The 21178-nt window shown below is 40.4% G+C and overlaps 2 protein-coding genes and 1 long non-coding RNA gene across 5 annotated transcripts; 1 reads left to right on the top strand and 2 right to left on the bottom strand.

Moving 5' to 3' along the window:
- Positions 1-1407: 1407 nt before the first annotated feature.
- Positions 1408-14874, bottom strand: LOC118409844. 3 transcript variants are annotated; one of them, XM_035811206.1, is made up of 7 exons: positions 14135-14874; positions 6685-6851; positions 4530-4651; positions 4073-4198; positions 3463-3628; positions 2302-2363; positions 1408-1952 (listed from the first exon to the last, which is right to left on the bottom strand). In XM_035811206.1, the coding sequence occupies exons 1-7, from the start codon at positions 14252-14254 to the stop codon at positions 1855-1857; spliced, it is 861 nt and encodes a 286-aa protein (XP_035667099.1). In that variant the 5' UTR covers positions 14255-14874; the 3' UTR covers positions 1408-1854. The 3 variants fall into 3 exon arrangements, with proteins under 3 accessions (XP_035667099.1, XP_035667098.1, XP_035667097.1); XM_035811205.1 differs by lacking the exon at positions 14135-14874 and adding an exon at positions 7009-7423 and having other exon boundaries at positions 3463-3625; XM_035811204.1 differs by lacking the exon at positions 14135-14874 and adding an exon at positions 7009-7418.
- A 763-nt stretch (positions 14875-15637) lies between these two features.
- On the top strand, positions 15638-17940 carry LOC118409852 (nucleotide triphosphate diphosphatase NUDT15-like). Its single transcript, XM_035811217.1, has 3 exons — positions 15638-15837; positions 16441-16637; positions 17463-17940. The coding sequence occupies exons 1-3, from the start codon at positions 15653-15655 to the stop codon at positions 17570-17572; spliced, it is 492 nt and encodes a 163-aa protein (XP_035667110.1). The 5' UTR covers positions 15638-15652; the 3' UTR covers positions 17573-17940.
- Positions 17941-18998: 1058 nt separating this feature from the next.
- On the bottom strand, positions 18999-21178 carry LOC118409855. Its single transcript, XR_004830495.1, has 3 exons — positions 21099-21178; positions 20626-20685; positions 18999-19216 (listed from the first exon to the last, which is right to left on the bottom strand). It is a non-coding gene; the product is annotated as an uncharacterized LOC118409855 (long non-coding RNA).

The following is a 21178-nucleotide window of genomic DNA, read 5'->3' as shown; positions in this document are numbered from 1 at the left end:
ATAATTCATTGCTTTCCGCCAGTCCCACTACCATTTGTCCAAATCCATGTCCACACATTTTAGCTCCAGTGGGCAAGTCTGTGTCATCACGGGTAGCTATGGGTTGACATGCATCATGCCCTGCTGTGTGGAAGCATGTGTAGGGTTTTTGAAGTCCCTGGACTTTTACCACTTCCCCTCAGGATTAAAGCACACAGCAAGGCATGTTGGCATTGAACTTGCATGAAATTGCTCTATGACCTTTTTCAACTTTCAACAACTCTTGACCCATTACTGATCACATGTCTAAAAGCCCATGTCCAGAGGAATTGGGCCAAAGAAGACTGCAGTTCATCATTCGAAAATTCCAGTGAGACAATTTTTTACTTACCTCAGTATGATATATGTTGCTAGATGTTATGTCACACATTGAAAAAAAATCCCACTGATGCAGATAAGGTGCAAGTAGTCTTATTGCATTGACACCACACAATACACCACTGTAATTGCAAGGCACACATGGTATCAAAAGACTATCATAAGAATACTGGTTTCCTTTACATCTTGTATGTTACAAGTTTTCTGTCCTTTCACACAGTCAATTCACAATTTTTTAAAGGAAAAGACTTTTATTCTGCTATCTCCAATTAGGTTTATAACAAACAAACAAGCATAGCAAAAATCAATATTTCTATGTAGGATTGTACAACAATCATTATACATCAATGAAGTTTCATCGACAAGAGTATGTCTGATCTAAGAAAAATCCATTTCTGAGGAAAAGACTGCTCAAATTCTGACAGACTACAACCACCAGGTAGTAACTTCTTGTAGTAACTAAGACAAGTGTGTAATGATGAATACTTGTTTTTGTTAGATTGCTCTGTAAAACAAATCTGGAACTTAGGTATGGAGGCTTCTGATTAATTTACTTCAGGAATTTGATCTTGTCTATTTTTTGTGGAGAAACTCCTGCAAATTCTACCCTCATTCACAATGACATGGTATGCTTACAATTAAGTCATCAATCTGATCAAGGAGGTTAAAAGTGATTTTTAACCTCCTTGATCTGATATTGCATGTAAAATTCCAATTCCCCAAGCTTCTAAACTGTCATCATCAAGTGGATGAGAAAAGTCTAATTGTCTCCTAATTTGCACTTCTGACATGTTAAGTACTTCTATTCCAGAAATTGTGAGGTAGTGTGTTTGGGCACACAGAACAAAACTTGAGGTCACAAAATACAGGAAAAAACATAATCTGAAATGTATAGTCATTCAATGTAGGCTATCCATGTACTGTTACGTTCCTGTACATCATTCATCTTCCAGTTAGAACAGTAACCTGGGTGCCAGCAAGCTAACTAACTAGGATGGAATCCATTCTACTAGAAGTGTGTGTGCAGACGTATTTTTCATTTTATTTACATTTTTTTCATTCAAAGTTGCACATTTCTCAGAGTTCAAAAGTCTCAGACTACATAAAATGTACTAAGGCCTCTGAGGAAGCTATCTGATTGGCTGCTAGCATGCTGGATGTGTCATCTATGTATGGTGTGATGGGATGAAGGTCTTTTCGTCATGGTCCCCTTTTTTCTTGTACTTTTCCACCTGCTGCCTAACCCCATAACCAATACAAATCTGTTGCTAGTTCAGCCGGGAGAATGTCATGATCAAAATATGTTTGTAAATGGCACCACCTGGCTGCAAGAGAAGAAAAATGCCCGCAAACGTGCTCTGAAATTGTGTCAACGTTATGTTTGCCTGTTCACATCTGCACCATCAGTGGCATAATACCTGAGATGAGATGCTTCCAAATCATGTGCAGTCAGGTAGGTGTTGTATTGGTGAATAGTCTGCTGTTTGAGTCTCTGCATTATATTACAATTGCCGGTCGAAAGCAGCACATTCCTAACGAGAAACATCTAGGCATTTTTCTCTTCTTTTCTTCAAGTAGTTCCTCCAGAGCTGTTTCTGAAACACAACAACAGATACATATATTTAAAAGGAAAACAAGGAATATTCTGTTCTAGGGATAAGCACCACAAGCAAACATAGAAAGAATGTCTGATTTATAAGACTCAGCAGTTACAATGGCGATGAATAGACAAAAGTGCAGGTAGATACACTGAACAATGGGTAATTTTCTGTTGCAGTCTTCATAGATTCAAACTACCAGTCCAAACTGTGACCATGGTTTTTCGTGCGTTATCCCAGTGACTGAGAGCTAGTTTATCATGCCAAAAATAATCGTACAGAAAGTCTGCACTGGAAGCTATGCAAGTCTACACTGCCTAGCCATCATGAATTATGTTACACTTACCCTGGGCTGTCGGTATGATTTCATACAACTCACACAGGGTTGCTTGGGAGGACACAATGTCTCTGGAATGGAAAAGAATGACAGTTGCAAAATTAGTTTACCATCTCTTTGCAGCTTATTAGCGGGCTTTCAATCATTTATTTGAGGGACAGAAAGCCAGCTTGATAACAGGGAAAGCAAAGAACCTTCCTCTCCAGGGTACTGAAAAATGAGATGTTCACATGTATGTCTTGTTAGCTCATTGTAATGTTATTTTGATACTCTCAGTAGGAAGAAGCCAATTTATTCTCTTGTGTCTGTGTGAGACCATGTGGTATGAGGCCTGGCACTTGTATAGCTCAGTAATATGCCCTTGCCGTGCTAAATGATCACAATTGTTGAAAAAATTCATGCCTTCATTGGGATGCTGCACAAATTCTACATAATTTTTTTTCGTAATCGATCACCTGATTCTGTCAGGAAATGATTGGCTGAATCCTGCAATTTACGTATGAATTGGATGCTTCGAATAATTTATTACAAATCCAATAAAATTGTATGAGAAAACTACTAGCCTTGGTCTGCTATTGAACAGAGACAGGGACAAAGTAGCACTGCACTCCACCCTAACTGTTGCAACCTCATGACAACACATAAAAGACCTTATAAAAGACCTTGAAGACACATGTATTGTGTGAAATAAATAGTTGTATCAGATTTATCCGACCCAAATTCTGCTGTTTACCTGGCCATAGCAACACATTTCAGAATCATCCTAGCTTTCAGCAAGCTTTGCAGCTCTGGCATTATCAGATTACAGAAAGTTCTCTCCCGTTCGTGGCATGACGCATTGGCGCATTTGGAACCTGGGATATTAAATTTCTAAGGACTGCACCGTAAATAATCACAGACATTCAGCCACAGCAAGGAGGCTGGCATGGAATGAGCTCCCACAGACTGTGAAAACAGCTACAAACGTGTCAAAATTCAATTCAAAGCATAAGCTGAAAACTATTGTTGATTTCTGCCCTCACCTTACCACCAGAATATGGACGATCAATGAGAAAATGACCTAGTCTGACACATTTTGGGTACTTGTTTGTTGTTGCTATAATATATGTCAATGAGATGGACCGCCCTGGCTACATAAACAGAAAAAAAAAACAGTGAACCCGTACCCACCCTAGTATTGCTGCGAGTTCCTCCGTTTTGCCGTACTTCTTCCTCTCCATGGCGGGTACCCAGGGGTGCAGCTCCCCAGGGGCCTCCTGCGGCGATCCCCCCACCGAGCACCCGTTTGTCTGGAGAGTGTTCCCGATAGATGCCTGGGACAAGCGATGTCTACCTACTGGTTCGTGGACAACAGAAATAAATCCGATTTTAGATTAGTTCCTACTAGATACGGCACGTCGGAACATGTAACAACAGAAGGACCCCACCAGGAATCTTTACGGATCACAAGGAAGAACATTAGAAAAAAGCTATATTTATTTGTATTCATGTCTTAGATGTAGTATATCAAGTTATTTTTTACTTAATTGTTACAATTGATATCATTTTGTCTCTTATTATTTACTTGTGTATTTTGCTTGTTTCGGGGAGACAGCATTTAGAGGTGTTCAATCTGCCCCTTCATTAATTGTGATTTTTATGATTAAGTCTAATAAAATTCAGTTGAGTCTAGTTTCTTTTTAGATCGTCAACAGTTTACTTTCTTCATAAAGTAGTTAACCAATCAAATTAACTTTCATAATAGTTAGTAACACCCCTATAGTGTGAGCCTGACACCCACCCACAGACACCTGAGAGGCCCGCCTGGCCAGCGCAGAGGAGAGCTGGGACGCCCAGGAGGCCTGGGACCACCTGTCCGCTCCGGGGTCATCCGGTTTGGACGTGCCGCGAGACTTTCGTCTTTTCTCTGTGGAGCACAGAAAGCTTTTTTCAGTTATTGGCAACACAACACGTAACAGCTTGCTCCTTCGTTTGTCTCGTGCATGATTCTAAATGTACTAAGTACTAGTACGTTTGTGGAATCAGTAACGCAATGAACCTTACATGTGCACTATAGTGGCACTTATATTGTCTACACAGGACAAATATGACAAATATCACACACTACTTCTTTCTCACAGAGTCCTCTAATTTAAGGTCAAACATTTCAAATTAGTGCGGGTATCAACGAAGTTGCTCAAATAACAAGCAATCTGGATATAATGCTGATAAACACCACAAATGACGGTATGCCTCACCGCGTGGTTCAAAGGCGGAGGTAAGACGGTACGACTTCTGTAGTTCCCTGATGAAGAGCTCCAGGGCACAACACACGTTATGTACGCGCGTCTGGAGCTCCTCCATTTGGTCCGAATTAAGTCTGGGTGAAACAAAAGAAACAATGAACTGTTTTGCCCTGCCTTTAATTACAAGATCCCGATAAATTGCGTACTAAAGACAACACCATCATTTGGGGGCAAGTTGTATAATCGGCATTATGAACCGATACATATACATAGACTTACAAGTACAAAAAATGTAATGTCTCAGTAGTGTGTTTGCCATCCACTCGTTTCTGTACTTTGTGTACCATCATTTCTCTAGCTCCAAACGTCCCCTATGTATGATAATAACTACACTGTTATTAGGATATGCAACCTCTCAAAGATTTTTAGGCCTTGACCACTGTAATTGAGTCGGAACGGTGTGGGTTGAAAATTATTTCTACTTGACCATAACACTCAGTCGAAACGAAGAACGGTTTCTTTGAAACTGAAACACTGCTACATGTATATTTTTGATCATGAGAGCTGATACAAAATGTAAACAGGAAACTTTGGTGCAGTACCGGACAGCGGATCAGATGGTTTCATGCTCTCTAATGGAACTAGAAGTGACCTTTGACTTTGAAACGTATAAAGAACACGATATCGTGCCTGGATGTTGACAATAGAACTGATGCTTTTGGCATTGTAGCCCTGCTCCTGGGCTGTTAACTTGTATTGAATTGATGAAAGCCATCGATCCTCGACCATACCACTTCGCCACCAAGGTCAGTGCTAGGTTGCGACTAGCCTTAAATCCATCATATTATAGTTCCAGTTAAATCCTCTGGTCACATTCAAGCAGAGAAAGCCCAATAGGCAATCTAAGTTACCGACCGACTCTCGCCTACAGATATCCTCTGTCGCGGCCCTCTCCAAACCACGGCCTGGAGGTCAGAGACCCGTTCTCATTGAAATGTGCCAAATAGTGCCAAAACTACATCTGCTCATTTGTTTGGTCAAACCTACCACATTCTTATTCCTCTTTTAACCATAGCAAAAATGACTTTTTTTTTACCCGTTGGTTATGTATTACATGGCTGGTAACGGAAACGTCTGTTACAGCAGCGAACTTCCCTTTTTTCGAAATGATTTACCACATGTATAAGAGGAAGTACATGGGGACATGTAAAAACTTGGCAGCTTTTGTTACACCAGGTCAGATAGATAACGTATAAAGCATTGAATATGTTACCAACATTTGTTACAGTATTTCGTAAAGTAAGGTAAGGCGGGCTAAAATGACACTCAACGGCCCTTTCTTGTTTCTTTAGAAAGCCAGGAAAATCATAAAGCGTCACAAAACGGCCATTTTCAGTCTTAAATGTGGGTAATGTAACCGTGGCAACCGTCTTACATGTGGTGGTGTTTCCCACACAAATTACACTGATTGAATCATTAAAATATTCGCCGGTCCAGATGATTGATTATAATGACTTACGCCGAATACTTTACCCAGAAAGTAACTTAATTTCAGGTTATTTAGAGATTACGCGGAGGGAATGCCTATAAATAGAAGAGGCTAGATAATGCCGTTAAAGTCGAAGTCGTGATTCTGGCATCAGAGATCACACACGATAAGGTGATTGGTGCTGTAAGGGTTGGGCAGGAAAACTCATTGTAAACTACATCCGGTGCAATATTTTTGTATGGCAGTGCATTTCATAGCAGGCTATAATTTTCAACTTGTAATTAAACAATCTACCCCTCATACTAACTCTTTATATAACCCCATTCATATGGTCTAACCTGTTCACCCTCTAACCCGTAGAGCACGAACCCTTCTATCTCTTGTGATCTCTAATTTACCAGCGATCTCAAAACACGCGAGCTCTGCTTTACTGGTCTTAACTCTTACCCCTGGATCTTAAAGAAAGATTTTGTTCTCAGATAGGTTCTCTTCTAGGTTGTTGATATCGTCAGCAACGTTCTACTTCATACATGGATTAATAGATATTGCTTAAGAATGCCATTTCTAAATCAATGTAGGCAATCGCTATTTTAATATATCACAATATGATAATTTACAATGTTTGAAAATACACCTGGGTATTTCTCTCTGTCAATGATATTGAAAGGGTGCACTCACGTTTGTGTCAGGGGTTCAACCCTCAGCTTGAGAGCACAAAACAGTTCCATACATTTGAAACGAGTTTTTCTGATCTCTGTCCTCAGGCCCAGTGTGTCTCGCCTCCCGCCGATGTGAGTGAGTAGGTCCCGGTAGACTGCAATCTGTACGTTGAACTCGTGCAGCTCCTTCGGAATAACAGACATAAAAGGTTGGAAAGTCAGGAAACGCATAGACAATGATGAGACATAACGGTCAAGAACACAGACCTCAACATTCCACTATTACTTCCTACGCGTTTTACGACATCGTTGAATCTATTTACACGAATTGTGAAACAATAACCATCTTGTATGTAGTGGGTCTGGCACACGTCCCTTGGAGGCAGTCTGTACCGTGTGGACTCGCCAAGCTGGCGGTGCTGTACACAACACCATCCATTTTAGTCTGCGGTGCTGTACACAACACCATCCATTTTAGTCTGCAGTACTGTACACAACACCATCCATTTTAGTCCGCGTGGCTTATCTGAATTCCATCCGGGGCAGAGATGCGATGGCCTTTCTGATACGATCCCCCGACAAATGATTTTTTACCGACGACTGATGACGCAGCCATCGTCCTTTTCAGAGGTCGTTGCTCGGAGTCAAAACGACATCTAATGGAATGCAGTTCAATCCACCATCAATTGGTATTTTGAACTTTGAAACAAGCAATTAGCTCGTTATGTGTCGTAGAAGGCCTGTAGACAAGTCTTCGGAACAACCACTTTCAGTCATACGTCGACGTCACTGTACCAACATGTCACGTGCAGGCGACGGACCCGGGAGGATCGTAGAAAGAGAGAGACAAAAATGGCGCCAACAGCATTTATCCAAGAAGCCCAAACTGAACACAGTCATTACGAAGTCATTACAAAATTACCCACTCTTCCAAATGTGACATAGCCCGGTTGGTATACCGATATAACAGTTACTCCAAGGAATAGCAAAAACTAGCTACTACCAGCAAAAAAGGCATTACCAACCCAAACTGACGTTAATATACATCCCCCGTTCCACGGAAAGGGCAAAAGCTGATTTCTGGTCTCCCGGGGCGGTACTGCGTCTCTTGTTCGACAACTCTTTGGTGGGTGTGGCGTCGGGACGAGGAGCTGCTCTGTACCGTCAACACGACCATCTATTCTGACGTTAAACGCCAAGGGACGGTCAGTCTGATTATGCGATTCAGGGCACGTTTGCTACTGTCCTTAATTACATGAGATAGAAAGGGAGGTGAACTCATGAAGAATAGAAAAGTTGATGGATGGGGCACGAAGATACAATACAAACATGTATACAAGCACTATAGCTATTATCTATGATGGGAAGATATGATATTAGACAGTGGCTGCACTCATCGTAGTGAGATGAAACCTTGGAGAAAGCAAAAAGTGAAAGGGAAAATTAATCTCACTGAACAGCTATTCTTCCTCTGGTCCTGAAAGAGAGAGAATACCAGTATTTAGATGTTCATTGTACCAGGGAAATTCCCCAAGCTCTTTTGGACAAGTGCAATGAACAGTTGTCCAATGCCTAATTATAACCTCCCGTCTCAAGGGCTTTCCTTTCAAGTGTCGCACATGTTGGGTGAGAGACAAAAGTCAGGATTCAAACTGACAACTTCTTAGTTCATTTGCAGGTTCACTAACCACTGGACTGCACAAGCCACTGAAAGCAGTGCTTACCAAACTTCGGTTTCAGCACCAGGGACGGTCCCCATCAGTGAGTTACACAGGGTATTGCCTGTAGACGGCATTGTAAATAATTCAGGACTTGGAAAGTCATGCGTCGCTAAATTGATTTATAAATGATTATCGATACCCCCGACCAGAAGAACTTACTGTTGTCACTCTGGTGCACCTTTGGCAATCACCGAAAACGTAAAACTTACATGCTATCATTTAGGTGTGGTACTACAGTTAATTCTCCATGTTTCTTCCACTCGCAGCCTTTCACAAATTAAACTTACAGATGGACTCATTTTTATTCCTTCTGTGTAACCGCACCGAGTAATTAAGTCCACAGAGGAGGAGCCGCACCGGATGTGTCCTGACGCGAGGCATGTGCTGCCCGAGAAGATTCATTTAACCTCTGCCAACATCGGTAAATTAGCTCACACAGACACAAGCTGTATATCAATTAGTGTGGCGGCGGCACCAAACCACCTGGAGATTTTATTCCATATGTGCACCAGTGACCATTATCATCTCTCTTGTGGTGCAGGCGCGAGGAGTCGGCAGAAGTGAGCCAATACGTACTGTTTAACAATGTAGAACTGAAATGCACCAAGACACTGGTATTTTCAACATCTTATTGAGATAATACAGATATACATTGTACAAGCGCAGCAAATACATCAATTAAGAGCAGTGTAATGTGTGTTATATATTCTTACATCAACTGTCTAAAGCCAGACACCACCGGTTAATAGAGTGTGAGGACAATTGTTAATGATACTTTTTGTTTCGATTAGTGTACGATAAAAGATCGAAAATCTTATTACCCTTGCCATGATAAGCTATAGTCAGTAGGCGTTTTCCTTGGTAATCAGAAACCCAGCATTTCCCCATGCGCTCTGGTGTGTTTCCGGTACGTTGGAGGTATCATACGATACCGCTGATTTTCCATATGGATCAAATTCTGTGGTCGCGGTCCCTTACTTCATCCATGTGTTGACTTGATTTTAGCGCAGAAATACATTTCAACATCAAAATGATATTTAAGAAATAACGCATGTGTCCTAGTGACAGATATACTTTTCCGGAAAGGGCAATTCAATAATCGTTAACATGTCGTCAACAGAGAATCTAGCATTGACTTCAGGGTAAAAACTATTGGCTTTCTACTGAGCTCCAGGAACGTTTGCTCACCAAGATATTTTTCTGGCGCTTTTATTCTATTTCTAACTTCTTATTCTTTTATAAATATAGAATACACATGAGGCGCTAGCAGGTAGTATATCATCGCCATGACAACTTCCGTTATATTCTTCTTTATTGACACTCCCTCGGTACCGGTAGCGTTAGCAGCGTGGCAATTCATGTACATATCAAAGAGATCTTAGAGATGGTTCTATTTTCGGACAATCACGATTCAATCTTCTGATGTCCTAGAACCAGCTGCATCCAATCGTATCATTAAAGGCTGGTTAATGAACAGGATCAACATGCAGCTGCGTAGAGTTCCAGTATCTCACAATTGTTCCATATTTATCTGTACATGTCGGTCCACTAACGTCATTGCTCCAACATTATAGCAAGAACTATGGCTATAAGTTTTGCTCTTCTCATGTGAGCCTGCATATTTACGACATGAGCACAGAATCTAAATTCTAACATGATTGGAATTCCTCTGTGCAACCAGGCAATGAATAATTATATTCTCGAGCGTACATTCATTTTTACGTCATGATCAAAAGCGCTGAGATGATTCGTCAGGTGTTGTGAAACGTCGCTGATCCTTCAACTCGCGAAGGCCAAGATGTCAATCGATATCAACACCTCCATACTGTTCGTTCTAACACAGGCATTACATCTGTCAACATATTACATGCACCGGAGGCCAGGACTGTGTACTCGCAGAGATTTCCTCGCTGATTTATACATCCCAGCAAGGATCACCAATATTTATACGAAGACATGCACGCGGTCAGCTACCATTTGGCACAAAGAGCCGCACATCTAAGCAATCCCAGTGCCCATTCACCCACACCTCCTATTCTCGAGTGGCTTTTCCGCCACTTAATTGGCCCGATGGACGGTATCGACAGAAGAGGAATTACAACGACTAGGTCTGAGTTCAGTCAAGAGGATTCAGGAAATGAAACACAATCTGATTACTCCCCTTCGGTTTCACCATAATTATCCTCGGCTTACTGGATTATGGCGTGAAGGGAAAGGATCACATCTGTGTTTGTCAGCCATTATGTGTTTCTTAGAAACACAAGTTGGGCAACCATCTCATGCATTCACTTTGAATTCCTCGCGATCTCTCATGATATGGTATCATCTCAGCTCTATCAGTAATACAATCTCTCCATACGTATATGTTGGAGGATCGGGTAACATTGGGAACCCTATAATCTGCTAGCAAATAGACGATATTGTGTTCATTATGCACATATTCAGGCACATCATTATGAATATGTGGATATAGATTTTATCAGAACGTGTTAACAGTTTGTATGTTTCCATATCATAACAGACAGACTCTAAGAATTTGTATGTAGTTGATCTCCGGCATGATTTATTCCTACAGTTGTGAAAGGAAAGGTCCCACTGCAAAGTTATTGTGCGGAGACCTAAAAAGGTGAAACCAAATACCCGCAACTGGTTGTGTACTCTGTTGGAGATGGCTGTTGCTACAACTAGCAGGACAAACCCTTCTGGGTCTTTTGCCATCCAGACCAATCAAACCGAAAGGCATCACTTATAGTACTGAAGGATGTTGGCCTGATTACCTGTGTTACTGCGTACGTTCGGGTATTGTATATATTCATCCCTTGTTAACCAGATAAAGGTGTGTATTTCCGACACACAAAACGAACAGGCTGTGATATCTCTGCACTGATTCGTGAAACCGATCGTTCGTACTAGTAGTGGCATTTTATGAGGTTTTAAAGCCTTGAAAAAAAGTACGATATACCAAAGCTGTCGGAATGGCTTGGCATTTTCGGTTCTACATACAGCTGAAATGAAAGCAGATGTCATTACATCACATCAGAGCCGAAGGCTTCATTTATGCTTTTAATGTCATTGGTTCTGCATTAAGTTCCCCGGGTGTGTCTTTGTGTTCAAAACCGTGGTTGAATCAAACGCCGATCTCATTTTTGTTTCAAAAGGTGGCTGCTGGAAATGGACGAAGAAATCTTTCTTCTTTTTGACAGAACTATTAGTACCCAGGAAAATGATTTACAATTTGGTTTGGTAATAAACGTACAAAAATAACGTACATTGCTGTTACACCCTTAGGAAATATCCCAGGTTCACTTCATTTATGTTATGTTCATATAGACGACTCTGACTTTGAGCATACACATATCATGCATGCACGTATATGTACATGTCATGTACCAATTTCAAAGTGAGTAGACTATGCGGATGATGAAGCCATGAAATACCATGTGGGTGTATAAGAAGCAAATCACATTCATGTATTTCACTAAAGATGACAGCTGGAAATGTCAGGATCCATGAAAGGCATTTAGAACTTGGACTGAGAGTGTGCCTTGCTGTTATATTCTTCTGAAATACCTCAGATTCAGTCCGTTTAAGTGGCCATCATATAAACGGCTACTGATGTTGAGCATTGTAACTTTGAGCCATCTTATGCATACATTCAATGACAAGTAAAGGTAGAAAACGAGATAATCCATGTAGAAAATAAGAGTAATGAAGTAAGTAAGCCCTAAGAAGGATTAAGTCATTAGGGCGATTAAACACCATGTGGTTGAAAAGGAAGTGGTTCGTCTAAGGAAGTGGTTATGGGGCGTTGGGCTCTTTAGGCGACGCTAGGATACCATACAAATCAAGATCATCCTATTCCTTATCTCGCGGATACAGCAAAAACAATGTCAAAGCAATCAGTAGTTCATTCCTCCTGTCAGAATAGATGACTGAAGCACCTGTACAGAACAGACAGAACGCCTCACCAAGGTTTTCAGCCACAGCTGCCGCACAATCAGCACCACGGACAACGACCGCATGTGGCTGCCAGGCTATCCCGCGTAAAGAGAATAAAATCGCACAACATTTCAACCATGTTTCTCCAGGGCGCTGTAAGAGGATGTTCTTACCTTGCAGATTCTCAGAAGGAGTTTCAGTTGAAGTGGCCGTAAACATAATTTTGTGCGAATAAACATCTGGAGTTATCCAGGCATACATCCGTAATGCAGTAAAAAAAAGCTGTTCATTCAGTCAATATTACAGAAAGTCTAGCATGATGTCTGGCTCAATCCGTCTTATGCTGTTGTCTTAGTATAGTACAGCATTTGCCGAAAGTATAATGAAATGTCAAGATCACAATTACATTGATCGGTTTACTGGTCGGGTAAAGATCCAGGCATTTTAAATTAAGCGATAACGTTAAGATTTTGCATGATCTACATATTTTCTATACAACAATCTATTCGATTAGAGGTTCTTGTTCAAGTCACCCCATCCGGCTACCTGGTAAGCGTGCCGAATTTTGCAGAGACGGATTCTCTCTCTTTAATCTCTCTCTCTCTCTTTCTCTCTCTCTATCTCTCTCTCTCTATATATATGATATATATAATATATATATATATATATACATCGATTTATCTCTCTATATATATATAGATAGATAGATAGATAGATAGATATGTGTGTGTCTGTGTGTATATGAGAGCAATGGATATATATATATATAGAGAGAGAGAGAGAGAGAGAGGCAGATGTGTGTGTGTGTGTGTGTGTGTGTGTGTGTGTGTGTGTGTGTGTGTGTGTGTGTGTGTGTATGTGTGTGTGTGTGTGTGTGTGTGTGTGTGTTTAGTGACAGAGAAAGAGAAACAAAGAGAAAGAGGAAGTGTCAATCTGCTTTTGATTTGCGTATGACCTTAAACACAACAAATACGCAGCTTGAACACAGAACAAACGTACCAGTCTGCCCGTCAACCATGGTTTGTATTCAACACATGAATAGTCGACACTGGGGATAAAAATAGTACAGGGCGTAACAAGATCAATCCCACTACAGACCCATGAAAGAGAGTCGTTTCTCTTTCCCTGCCAATGGAAATGTCAGGGTGCAAGGTGGTTGTATATTTCCGGAGGTAGCAAATGGTGGCAAAAATAGGTCATGGTTGGACTGTTCTGTGGCAACAATCCAATATGTATCACAATCAGTCTTACGCACTTATGTTACTTACTATCAATCTCATTTCGCGCAAGGTACATGTGTTGAAAATCCCTTGTCACCCCCGTTTGCAGAAACCTTTTTGTGTAATATTTCTAGAGATCCTTTCAAATTAGGACGTCGACTTACGAACAAAATGCGAGGAAGTCCTCTTGGTAATCTTACACCCTCTTAATTAAGCTAATCGTGTTTTTGTCACGTTCAACCTCTCCATATGCATTTTTATCGGAGATGCGCCGCACAACAACACCTGGCAATTCTCAGTCAGGCGGGATTTTACAGATAGGTTTGTTTGGAATTTAGAGGGGAGGCTGGGATGCCGAACTCACTGTTCTGTAGATAAACTGACAAATAGGATAGACGCATCGTGGTGATCTGAGTGAAGCAGACGTTTTTATCGATTGTAGTGGAGCCAAGACAACAGCCGGATGTTGTCTGTTCGAATCCCTCTGTTTTGTTGAGATTCTGCGTGGGTGTCATGCATGTAAACAGTGCCTTTCTTCCTTCATTTATACATCGTACGTATTCTGAAGTGGAATTAGACCTGTACCCACCTTGATTTTCTTTCCTGTCACTGGCTCGGGCGAATCACGGGGTTCGAAGGCCGGGGAGGTTGACTGGGGTTGGACGCTGTTCTTCCGCCCGAAGCGCAGCACGTTCGGCGCCGTGCTCATTCATCCACCGTCAGTCTCGCACTGAGGTCTCGCCGAAAAGACTTACAAGCCAAGCAAGGTGGCGGACATCTTGGTACCCTTACGGACGAACTGACATCAAAAGGAAGAAATGCGTCTGCCTTCTATTTTCCCTCTGTTACGTACGGAGCGGCCAACGCGCGTGTCACTCCCTGCGCGCCGCTGGTGTGTAGTCAGCCCCGCCAGCGCGCGCCCACCCATCCATCCCTCAGGTCACCTAGAAGCTCTGCAGGTCGGAGAGACTCCGTCGGGTTGCTATGGCAACCCTTACGTTGCTAGGATAGGGTGCCTCTTTGGTAGAAAAGGCTCATTAGAGACAGGATTGCCTTTGTAAGTGGGAGGCTGGTTCCTCACAAAGCACCATTGGGGCACAATTGACTGAAGCAGTGCGACACCCGCGTTAGGTGGGACCACAAAATAACTCCCCTAATGAGACGAGAGTTTTCAATTGGCGGTCGTTAGGAACGGAGATAAATATACATGTACTAATATCAAAACACACAGAGCAATGTAGCTGCCAAGTCACATATATTCATACCGATCTCTCAACACGAGTTAGAAGATGTTAATCTTACTAGTAAATTATATGCTACATCCACCATTTTCCTAGTCATCTCCAACACACACACACCTTCTATGACATGTATTAGAGGCTGCGACTGCTGAGCGACCGCTGATTTGGCAGATGGCTCAAAAACATTTTTTTTTACGTTTTATGTATTTTGTTCTTTTTTCTTAAATCGCACTTTTACATCATTCATCATGTTACAGTCACGACATCAATCATTACATAAATCAAATTTTGTCAAATAAAACAAGAGGCAAAGAAAGGCCATAGCCTGTGTTTAATGACCCCCTCCTCTAGGTGGACCACTGGCAACTGTAAGGCCGGTCGGCCGCTAGGAGCGCGATTTTAGTCAGGCTAAGGAAGGCCACAGGTCAACATAATTGACAAATTAAGAACTGACTGCAATTTGAGCGGGAGCTCTGCCAAAGTAAATTAAGGCAGTAATATTGGTCGCAGTTACATGTAGTTCGCTCGAGTCGACTAGTGGAAAGGGAGCCTAAGCAGAACTAGTTTGGGGCCGTGATGTCGAGAAAATGAACAATTTTAAAGACATGTAATCGAAAGAAAAGTACAGAAAGGAGCCAAAACTACAGATCTATCTACTTAGGGGATTTCCTTGATCATATATTGTGGTATTTCCTGACTGGAGAAGACGTGTGCGACTACAGGGCATAAATAAATTTGGTCACGCAAAATGTGACACGTCCCTTTTAATCATTGAGGCTTTTCTTTTCAAAGGGAGTTTGTTTTCTGTGTTGAAGACTTCAACGATAAAAGAAACGCCTATAAGACGTTGACAGTACGTTTCCCTAATGCCCCCTCCCCTTGCCCCAAATGGTATAACCCAAACAAGTATGGCGGAGCCTGTCCGACCGAAAGTAGGAGTCGGTGTGTTGGTGACCAGCCACCAGCACCCAGGCTGTGTTGTGGTCGGGAAGAGGAAAGGAGCAGCCGGTTCAGGAACATATGCACTGCCTGGTGGGCATCTGGAGTTCGGGTGAGAACTGGGATAGATATGATACGGGTTACAATAGCTAGATTACCCTGAGCGTAGTGTGCTGACATGCAAATAATTTGATTTTCATATCAGACACATTCAATCAGTTTTTTTTTAACCGCCTTGATTTAATAGAGAGCAATATTGTCCAACTGTGTTTTGGGACAATGGATCAATAGATATTGTAACGTTGCCGATGAAAATTACCAAAATCCTGCGTTTCTCAGATTATCATTTCCATCATCATCAGATGTCATCATTTCATCATCTGATGCATTTTGCGTCTAATAAGTTAACGTTACAATTTATTTGAAACTTTCCAAGACTGTTCCAAAGCATCATAACTCATCAAAGTTCAACTTCATATCAATTCATCTTTAAGTTAGTACAGTGTAGTAACGTTGAATCATAGTTCCTGTTTTAACTTCACATTGTATCACAATTTGTAACGTTAACGGTTATTTTACTTAATTAAATCCAGTGGTCATACAATGTTATGTGCATGTAAGATAAAGGTAACGTTACATGCATGTATGCCCAAACAAAGTGAAATTGCTTGTAAAATTGTTCATAAATTGAAATTGCTTGAACCTTCACCTATAGTGAGGAGTGGGCAGACTGTGCAACCAGGGAGGTTCTAGAGGAGACTGGGCTGAAACTGAAGAACATCAGATTTGCCACAGTGGTGAATGGAATAAAGCTGTCTGAGAACTACCACTACATTACCATCTTCATGCAGGCAGAGGTGGACTCTAGCTACCGAGAGGAACCGGTCAACCTAGAACCGGATAAATGTGAAGGTGCAAGTTGTGTGTTCGGTAGTGCATGTAACGGATCCGTTAATTGGTGCTATTGTAAGACACGATTGTCCTACCCTGTCCCTCACCCCAAGGTTAGTACAAGAAAGGAGACTCAGACAAGGAGTGCTTGACAGTCCAGTCTATTTCACCATATTAAACAATCTTAATCTAACATCACATATCAATACAATATCAAACAATCTTAATCTAACATCGCATATCAATACAATATCAAACAATCTTAATCTAACATCGCATATCAATACAATATCAAACAATCTTAATCTAACATCACATATCAATACAATATCAAACAATCTTAATCTAACATTGCATATCAATACAATATCAAACAATCATCTAACATCTCATATCAATACAATATCAAACAACCTTAATCTAACATCGCATATCAATACAATATCAAACAATCTTCCACTAACATCGCATGTCAATACAACATCAAACAATCTTAATCTAGCATTGCATATCAATACATAACTCCCATAATCACCTTTTCTTTCTCGCTATCAAAAATAGATAAATAAATTCTCCTGAATTTCAGTACGTGTAGGGGTGGTATAACCCCAACGGTGCTGGAATACACCATATGACTATGCATATGACTGACTGAGACATCTAGACATCCAGATAAACAATTATCTTAAGACAAATAAATGCCTACAACCGATAGATTAGGGGGGATTTCTTCCTCAAACATTTCTGAAGAGTGATGGTGTCACTCAAGACAGGAAGTAATCTATAATTTATATACTTTTATTTGTAGATTGTAACAGTTGCTAGAAATCCTCTGTCCTGTTTCAGGATGGGAGTGGTTTGCGTGGGACAAGTTTCCTGACCACGACCAGCTGTTCCGACCTCTGCAGTGCTGCAGAGAAGAAGGTTACAACCCTTTCCATACAAACAACAGATGACAACAGGATTCTCTGTCAGGCTTGTAGAAATCAAGTGTTGTCAGGCTTGTAGAAATCAAGTGTTAACACTTTGCCAAACCAAGGACCAAGTCTTTAAAAAAACCAATCATCATAAGATTTTAGAGAATGTCAAGTTATCCAACATCTTGAATTCTGCCTTCCAAGGAGACAAGCAAGGTTCTGACAGTAAAGAATTCAATATAACTTTGGTAACAAACTATCAGTAGGTAAATAGGACATCTCTGTGGTTCAAAATAACACATACATGTAGTTGGGTATTTTTTGTCTTTTTTTTTTACATTTTATAGATCTTTATTCTCCAGTATTCACTGTTTAACACCAGTATATAAACATTGAATAAACATGAACATAAACATGTACTAAAACAAGGAATGAGTGCACACACACACGCACTCACTTACTCTTAACAAACTTCAATTATATGCTAATACTATAGAAATAATAGAAATAGAAATAATATGCATTTTCTAGTTCTCCACCATTTCTACCACATGACCTGATAACTTATTTTCTGGCAACATTCTCTTCTATGAATTTAAACAAGTGCTTTAAAAAAGCTGGCATTTTGCCAAGGTTTGCGTGTGTACACGGTTTTTTCTAGTTATTGGAATGTGCTGAAACTATTGTTTATATTAAATGGATGTAAAAAGGAAACAAGAACAATTGAAAATCACCCTCCCCTGGACTCGATCCCGGACCGTAGCTCTGCAAATCAGGCTGATTTGTGTAGTGACCCCTGAACCCGGAAGTCACTTCCCTGCATCATAGCGCACTTTTCAGAAAATGATATCTCAGCAATCGTTTACCCCTGCTTTAACATTTTTACATTGTCACGGTCTCCATAGTACATACTACAAATCTGGTAAGTTAGAAGGTCCAGTTCTTTTTCGATAATACAGGGCGATCAATGAAAAATCGTGGCAATTTCCATTTTCGCACTGGAAATCCTACTAATGAATATTAACTAAGTCGCAAAGGAATCTGGGATAGGCTATATGTAACTGTTACATGTATATATATATACACGATTTATTTGGAAAACATTTCATCTTTATGAATTGGTAATACAACATTAAAATGTAAGAGCAATAATTTGATTATATGCTGCATCAATCTTAGGAATATCATACTTCATTCATTTAATCTAATCAAATATCAGGCCCCATTACGCACCACAGACAATAACTCACGACAGAGCTTTTAAGTTGTATACAAATGCATTGCAGATTTTGAACAGGTCCGTTCATCTCAACATCACAACATCTCAACATCACAACATCTCAACATCACAACGGCGACTACTCTGGCCACAAGGTAAAATGCAAATACATGTAGGTGACAAAGGACACCAAACCACGCAGTGATATAATGCAAGATCAACTAGTCTTAAATATGTACATTTTTCCCAGCAGAGTAATAAGGTTTAGATATGATCGACGCTCCTGCATTTTGGCCCCCCATTCCGTTTGTTACTAAAGATTTGTGTAGCAATTTGAAAAGCCAGTATAAAAATGGCATTACCGGTAGGAACATACAGAAAACCAAGGTGGATATCTGCATGTTAGAATGGTTTGACTGTACTAGGTTTCTTCTTGCTCTCCTGTAAGCCATATCCTGCAGATTCTGTGAACAGACATGATGCACAACAATGTCTTATTGAGGGTAGGTGGAAAGATGCTTAGAGCAATCTCTATCTTAACAAGGAGGTTATAGGCAGATTTAGGACCAGTATTTAGTGATTACATCATGATATGATCAGCAGATAACAGGGGGGTTCACATCATCTTTATTGACATATAAACGCAACACATTTAAAATCAACATACAAGTGAGTTTAAAAGACGAAGAAACCTAGGCCGACCCCTTAATCAGAATAATAACAATTCTGGAGGGCGCAAGGTAAAACATCAGGTGTGCATCCGACTTTTTGATACATATAATATTGCACAACGTTACATAGCAATTTTAGAGTGTATTGCACTGTAGCTTTTACAAGAATATTGCACTTAAACAAGATATATTGCACTTAAACAAGATATATTGCACTTAAACAAGTTAAAAAGTCATCTGTTAGAGAATAGCCCAGATGGGGACTCCCACACAGGGGTGTTTCTCGCACAATATATTGCGTAGGACGAGCACAAAGCGCATTGACCTAGACGTCGCTTTAGCTTTCTGACCTCGGCGTCCTTATTACCAAGGAGCTTTTATCAGCTGCAGGGCATAGCGATCTCAGCTTTCTAGCATTATCACTATTGACCCAGGTGACCCCCTACTGCCCACCTCTATAGTGACGACAGTTGTACTATAGTTACTATGTAGGTATATTTCTTCCTTTAAGTGTTCATACTTGGCCATTTTCCTGTCTATGCTCAGAAGAATATTTATCTGAATCTATTTTCTTCCTAACCTTATGTGCCCGTTTGATGTAACCCAATTAAAAATTGGCTCAGCATATCTTGAGCTTGAGTTTATGGAGACACCCTTTGTCCCACATAATGATTTTATGGAACCAACCTTGGCGAGTGGTTGCCTTGAAAATGGTTTGGTGTTTTGGCACATGTACATGGCAATGATAGGAATTTATAGAGGTGGCCATGGGAGCCAATAATCAAACATTTTTTTCCTTAAGCTAGTTTCTTGCAAACTACTAGACTAACTAAACTTGTATGAGCTGGTTTTCATGTTTAAGATAGAATAAATCAATGAAGACCTTTATTGCACATATATACCCACTGATAAGTACAGGTCACAACTAAATATTAGTTGACAAGTATAGAATATTTACAATGTCAAACAACACATGGACCATATTCTACTAAGTGAATTTGACTTCTTCTCGCTACTTTTTTTTTTAACAACTTTTTATTGATTTTTCAAACACAATCTTCTCGCTTCTTTGTGATACCGAAAATGTAGGAGTAGATATTTTTTACAATCACGAAAATGTAGGAGTAGATATTTTTTACAATCAAAGGTTTGTCTAAGTTCATAAGAATTATAAATTTGTCTAAAAATGAATGTAACGTTACCTCTCTCAATCTTGCTGGAGGAAGTTGGTGGGTCCTGGGAGTCCTGACAAGGAGCGCCACCTAGGGACACAGATAGCACAATGCATGATACATGATGAATGGTTTATTTATCTAGTATTTACAAATAAACTACATAGAGGCTTTGATGTACTACAATGTTCAAACTGAATGTTTAAAGACTTTGCAACATTGGTTGCTGTACATTATTGTTAGAACTTTTAGCTGTTTTTAAGAATCCCTTAGCATTTCCAGCATACTCAGTATGCACTAAGTATTTAGAGCTGTTTACCCAACATTTAGTCAATCAATCATCTGTTAGCATCAAGTTTAATGAATTACACATGTAGGAACTGCAAAATAAGTCATAGAAATAGGTGCATTTTCTATGTAAAACCAAGTACCTATATAACCTCCTTGGTAAAACCAACTGGAGTATGTGTCCTTATGAAAGTATTTTTCTACATTGTCCTTACCTTTTGGAGTCTGTTCAGAGTTTTCCTGCATGGGTGTGACGTCAGAGTTTTCTATTGCTACCTTTGGGACGGTCTCATCA

The sequence above is a fragment of the Branchiostoma floridae genome, chromosome 2 (genome assembly GCF_000003815.2).
Source record: "Branchiostoma floridae strain S238N-H82 chromosome 2, Bfl_VNyyK, whole genome shotgun sequence".
NCBI classification, from domain to species: Eukaryota; Metazoa; Chordata; class Leptocardii; order Amphioxiformes; family Branchiostomatidae; genus Branchiostoma; species Branchiostoma floridae.
This window is presented reverse-complemented; position numbering and strand designations above follow the sequence as displayed.

What these genes read in the sequence shown, in the direction of transcription:
- LOC118409844 (XM_035811204.1), bottom strand. Translation starts at nt 7,134, where the DNA reads ATGGTGTTGTGTACAGCACCGCAGACTAAAATGGATGGTGTTGTGTAC. An exon ending in GTTGAACCCCTGACACAAAC is followed by an intron (nt 4,652 to 6,684) that starts GTGAGTGCACCC and finishes TGTTTCACCCAG; the next exon opens with ACTTAATTCGGACCAAATGG. An exon ending in CTCCGCCTTTGAACCACGCG is followed by an intron (nt 4,199 to 4,529) that starts GTGAGGCATACC and finishes TGTGCTCCACAG; the next exon opens with AGAAAAGACGAAAGTCTCGC.
- LOC118409852 (XM_035811217.1), top strand. Translation starts at nt 15,653, where the DNA reads ATGCCCCCTCCCCTTGCCCCAAATGGTATAACCCAAACAAGTATGGCG. An exon ending in GGTGGGCATCTGGAGTTCGG is followed by an intron (nt 15,838 to 16,440) that starts GTGAGAACTGGG and finishes CTTCACCTATAG; the next exon opens with TGAGGAGTGGGCAGACTGTG. An exon ending in AGAACCGGATAAATGTGAAG is followed by an intron (nt 16,638 to 17,462) that starts GTGCAAGTTGTG and finishes GTCCTGTTTCAG; the next exon opens with GATGGGAGTGGTTTGCGTGG.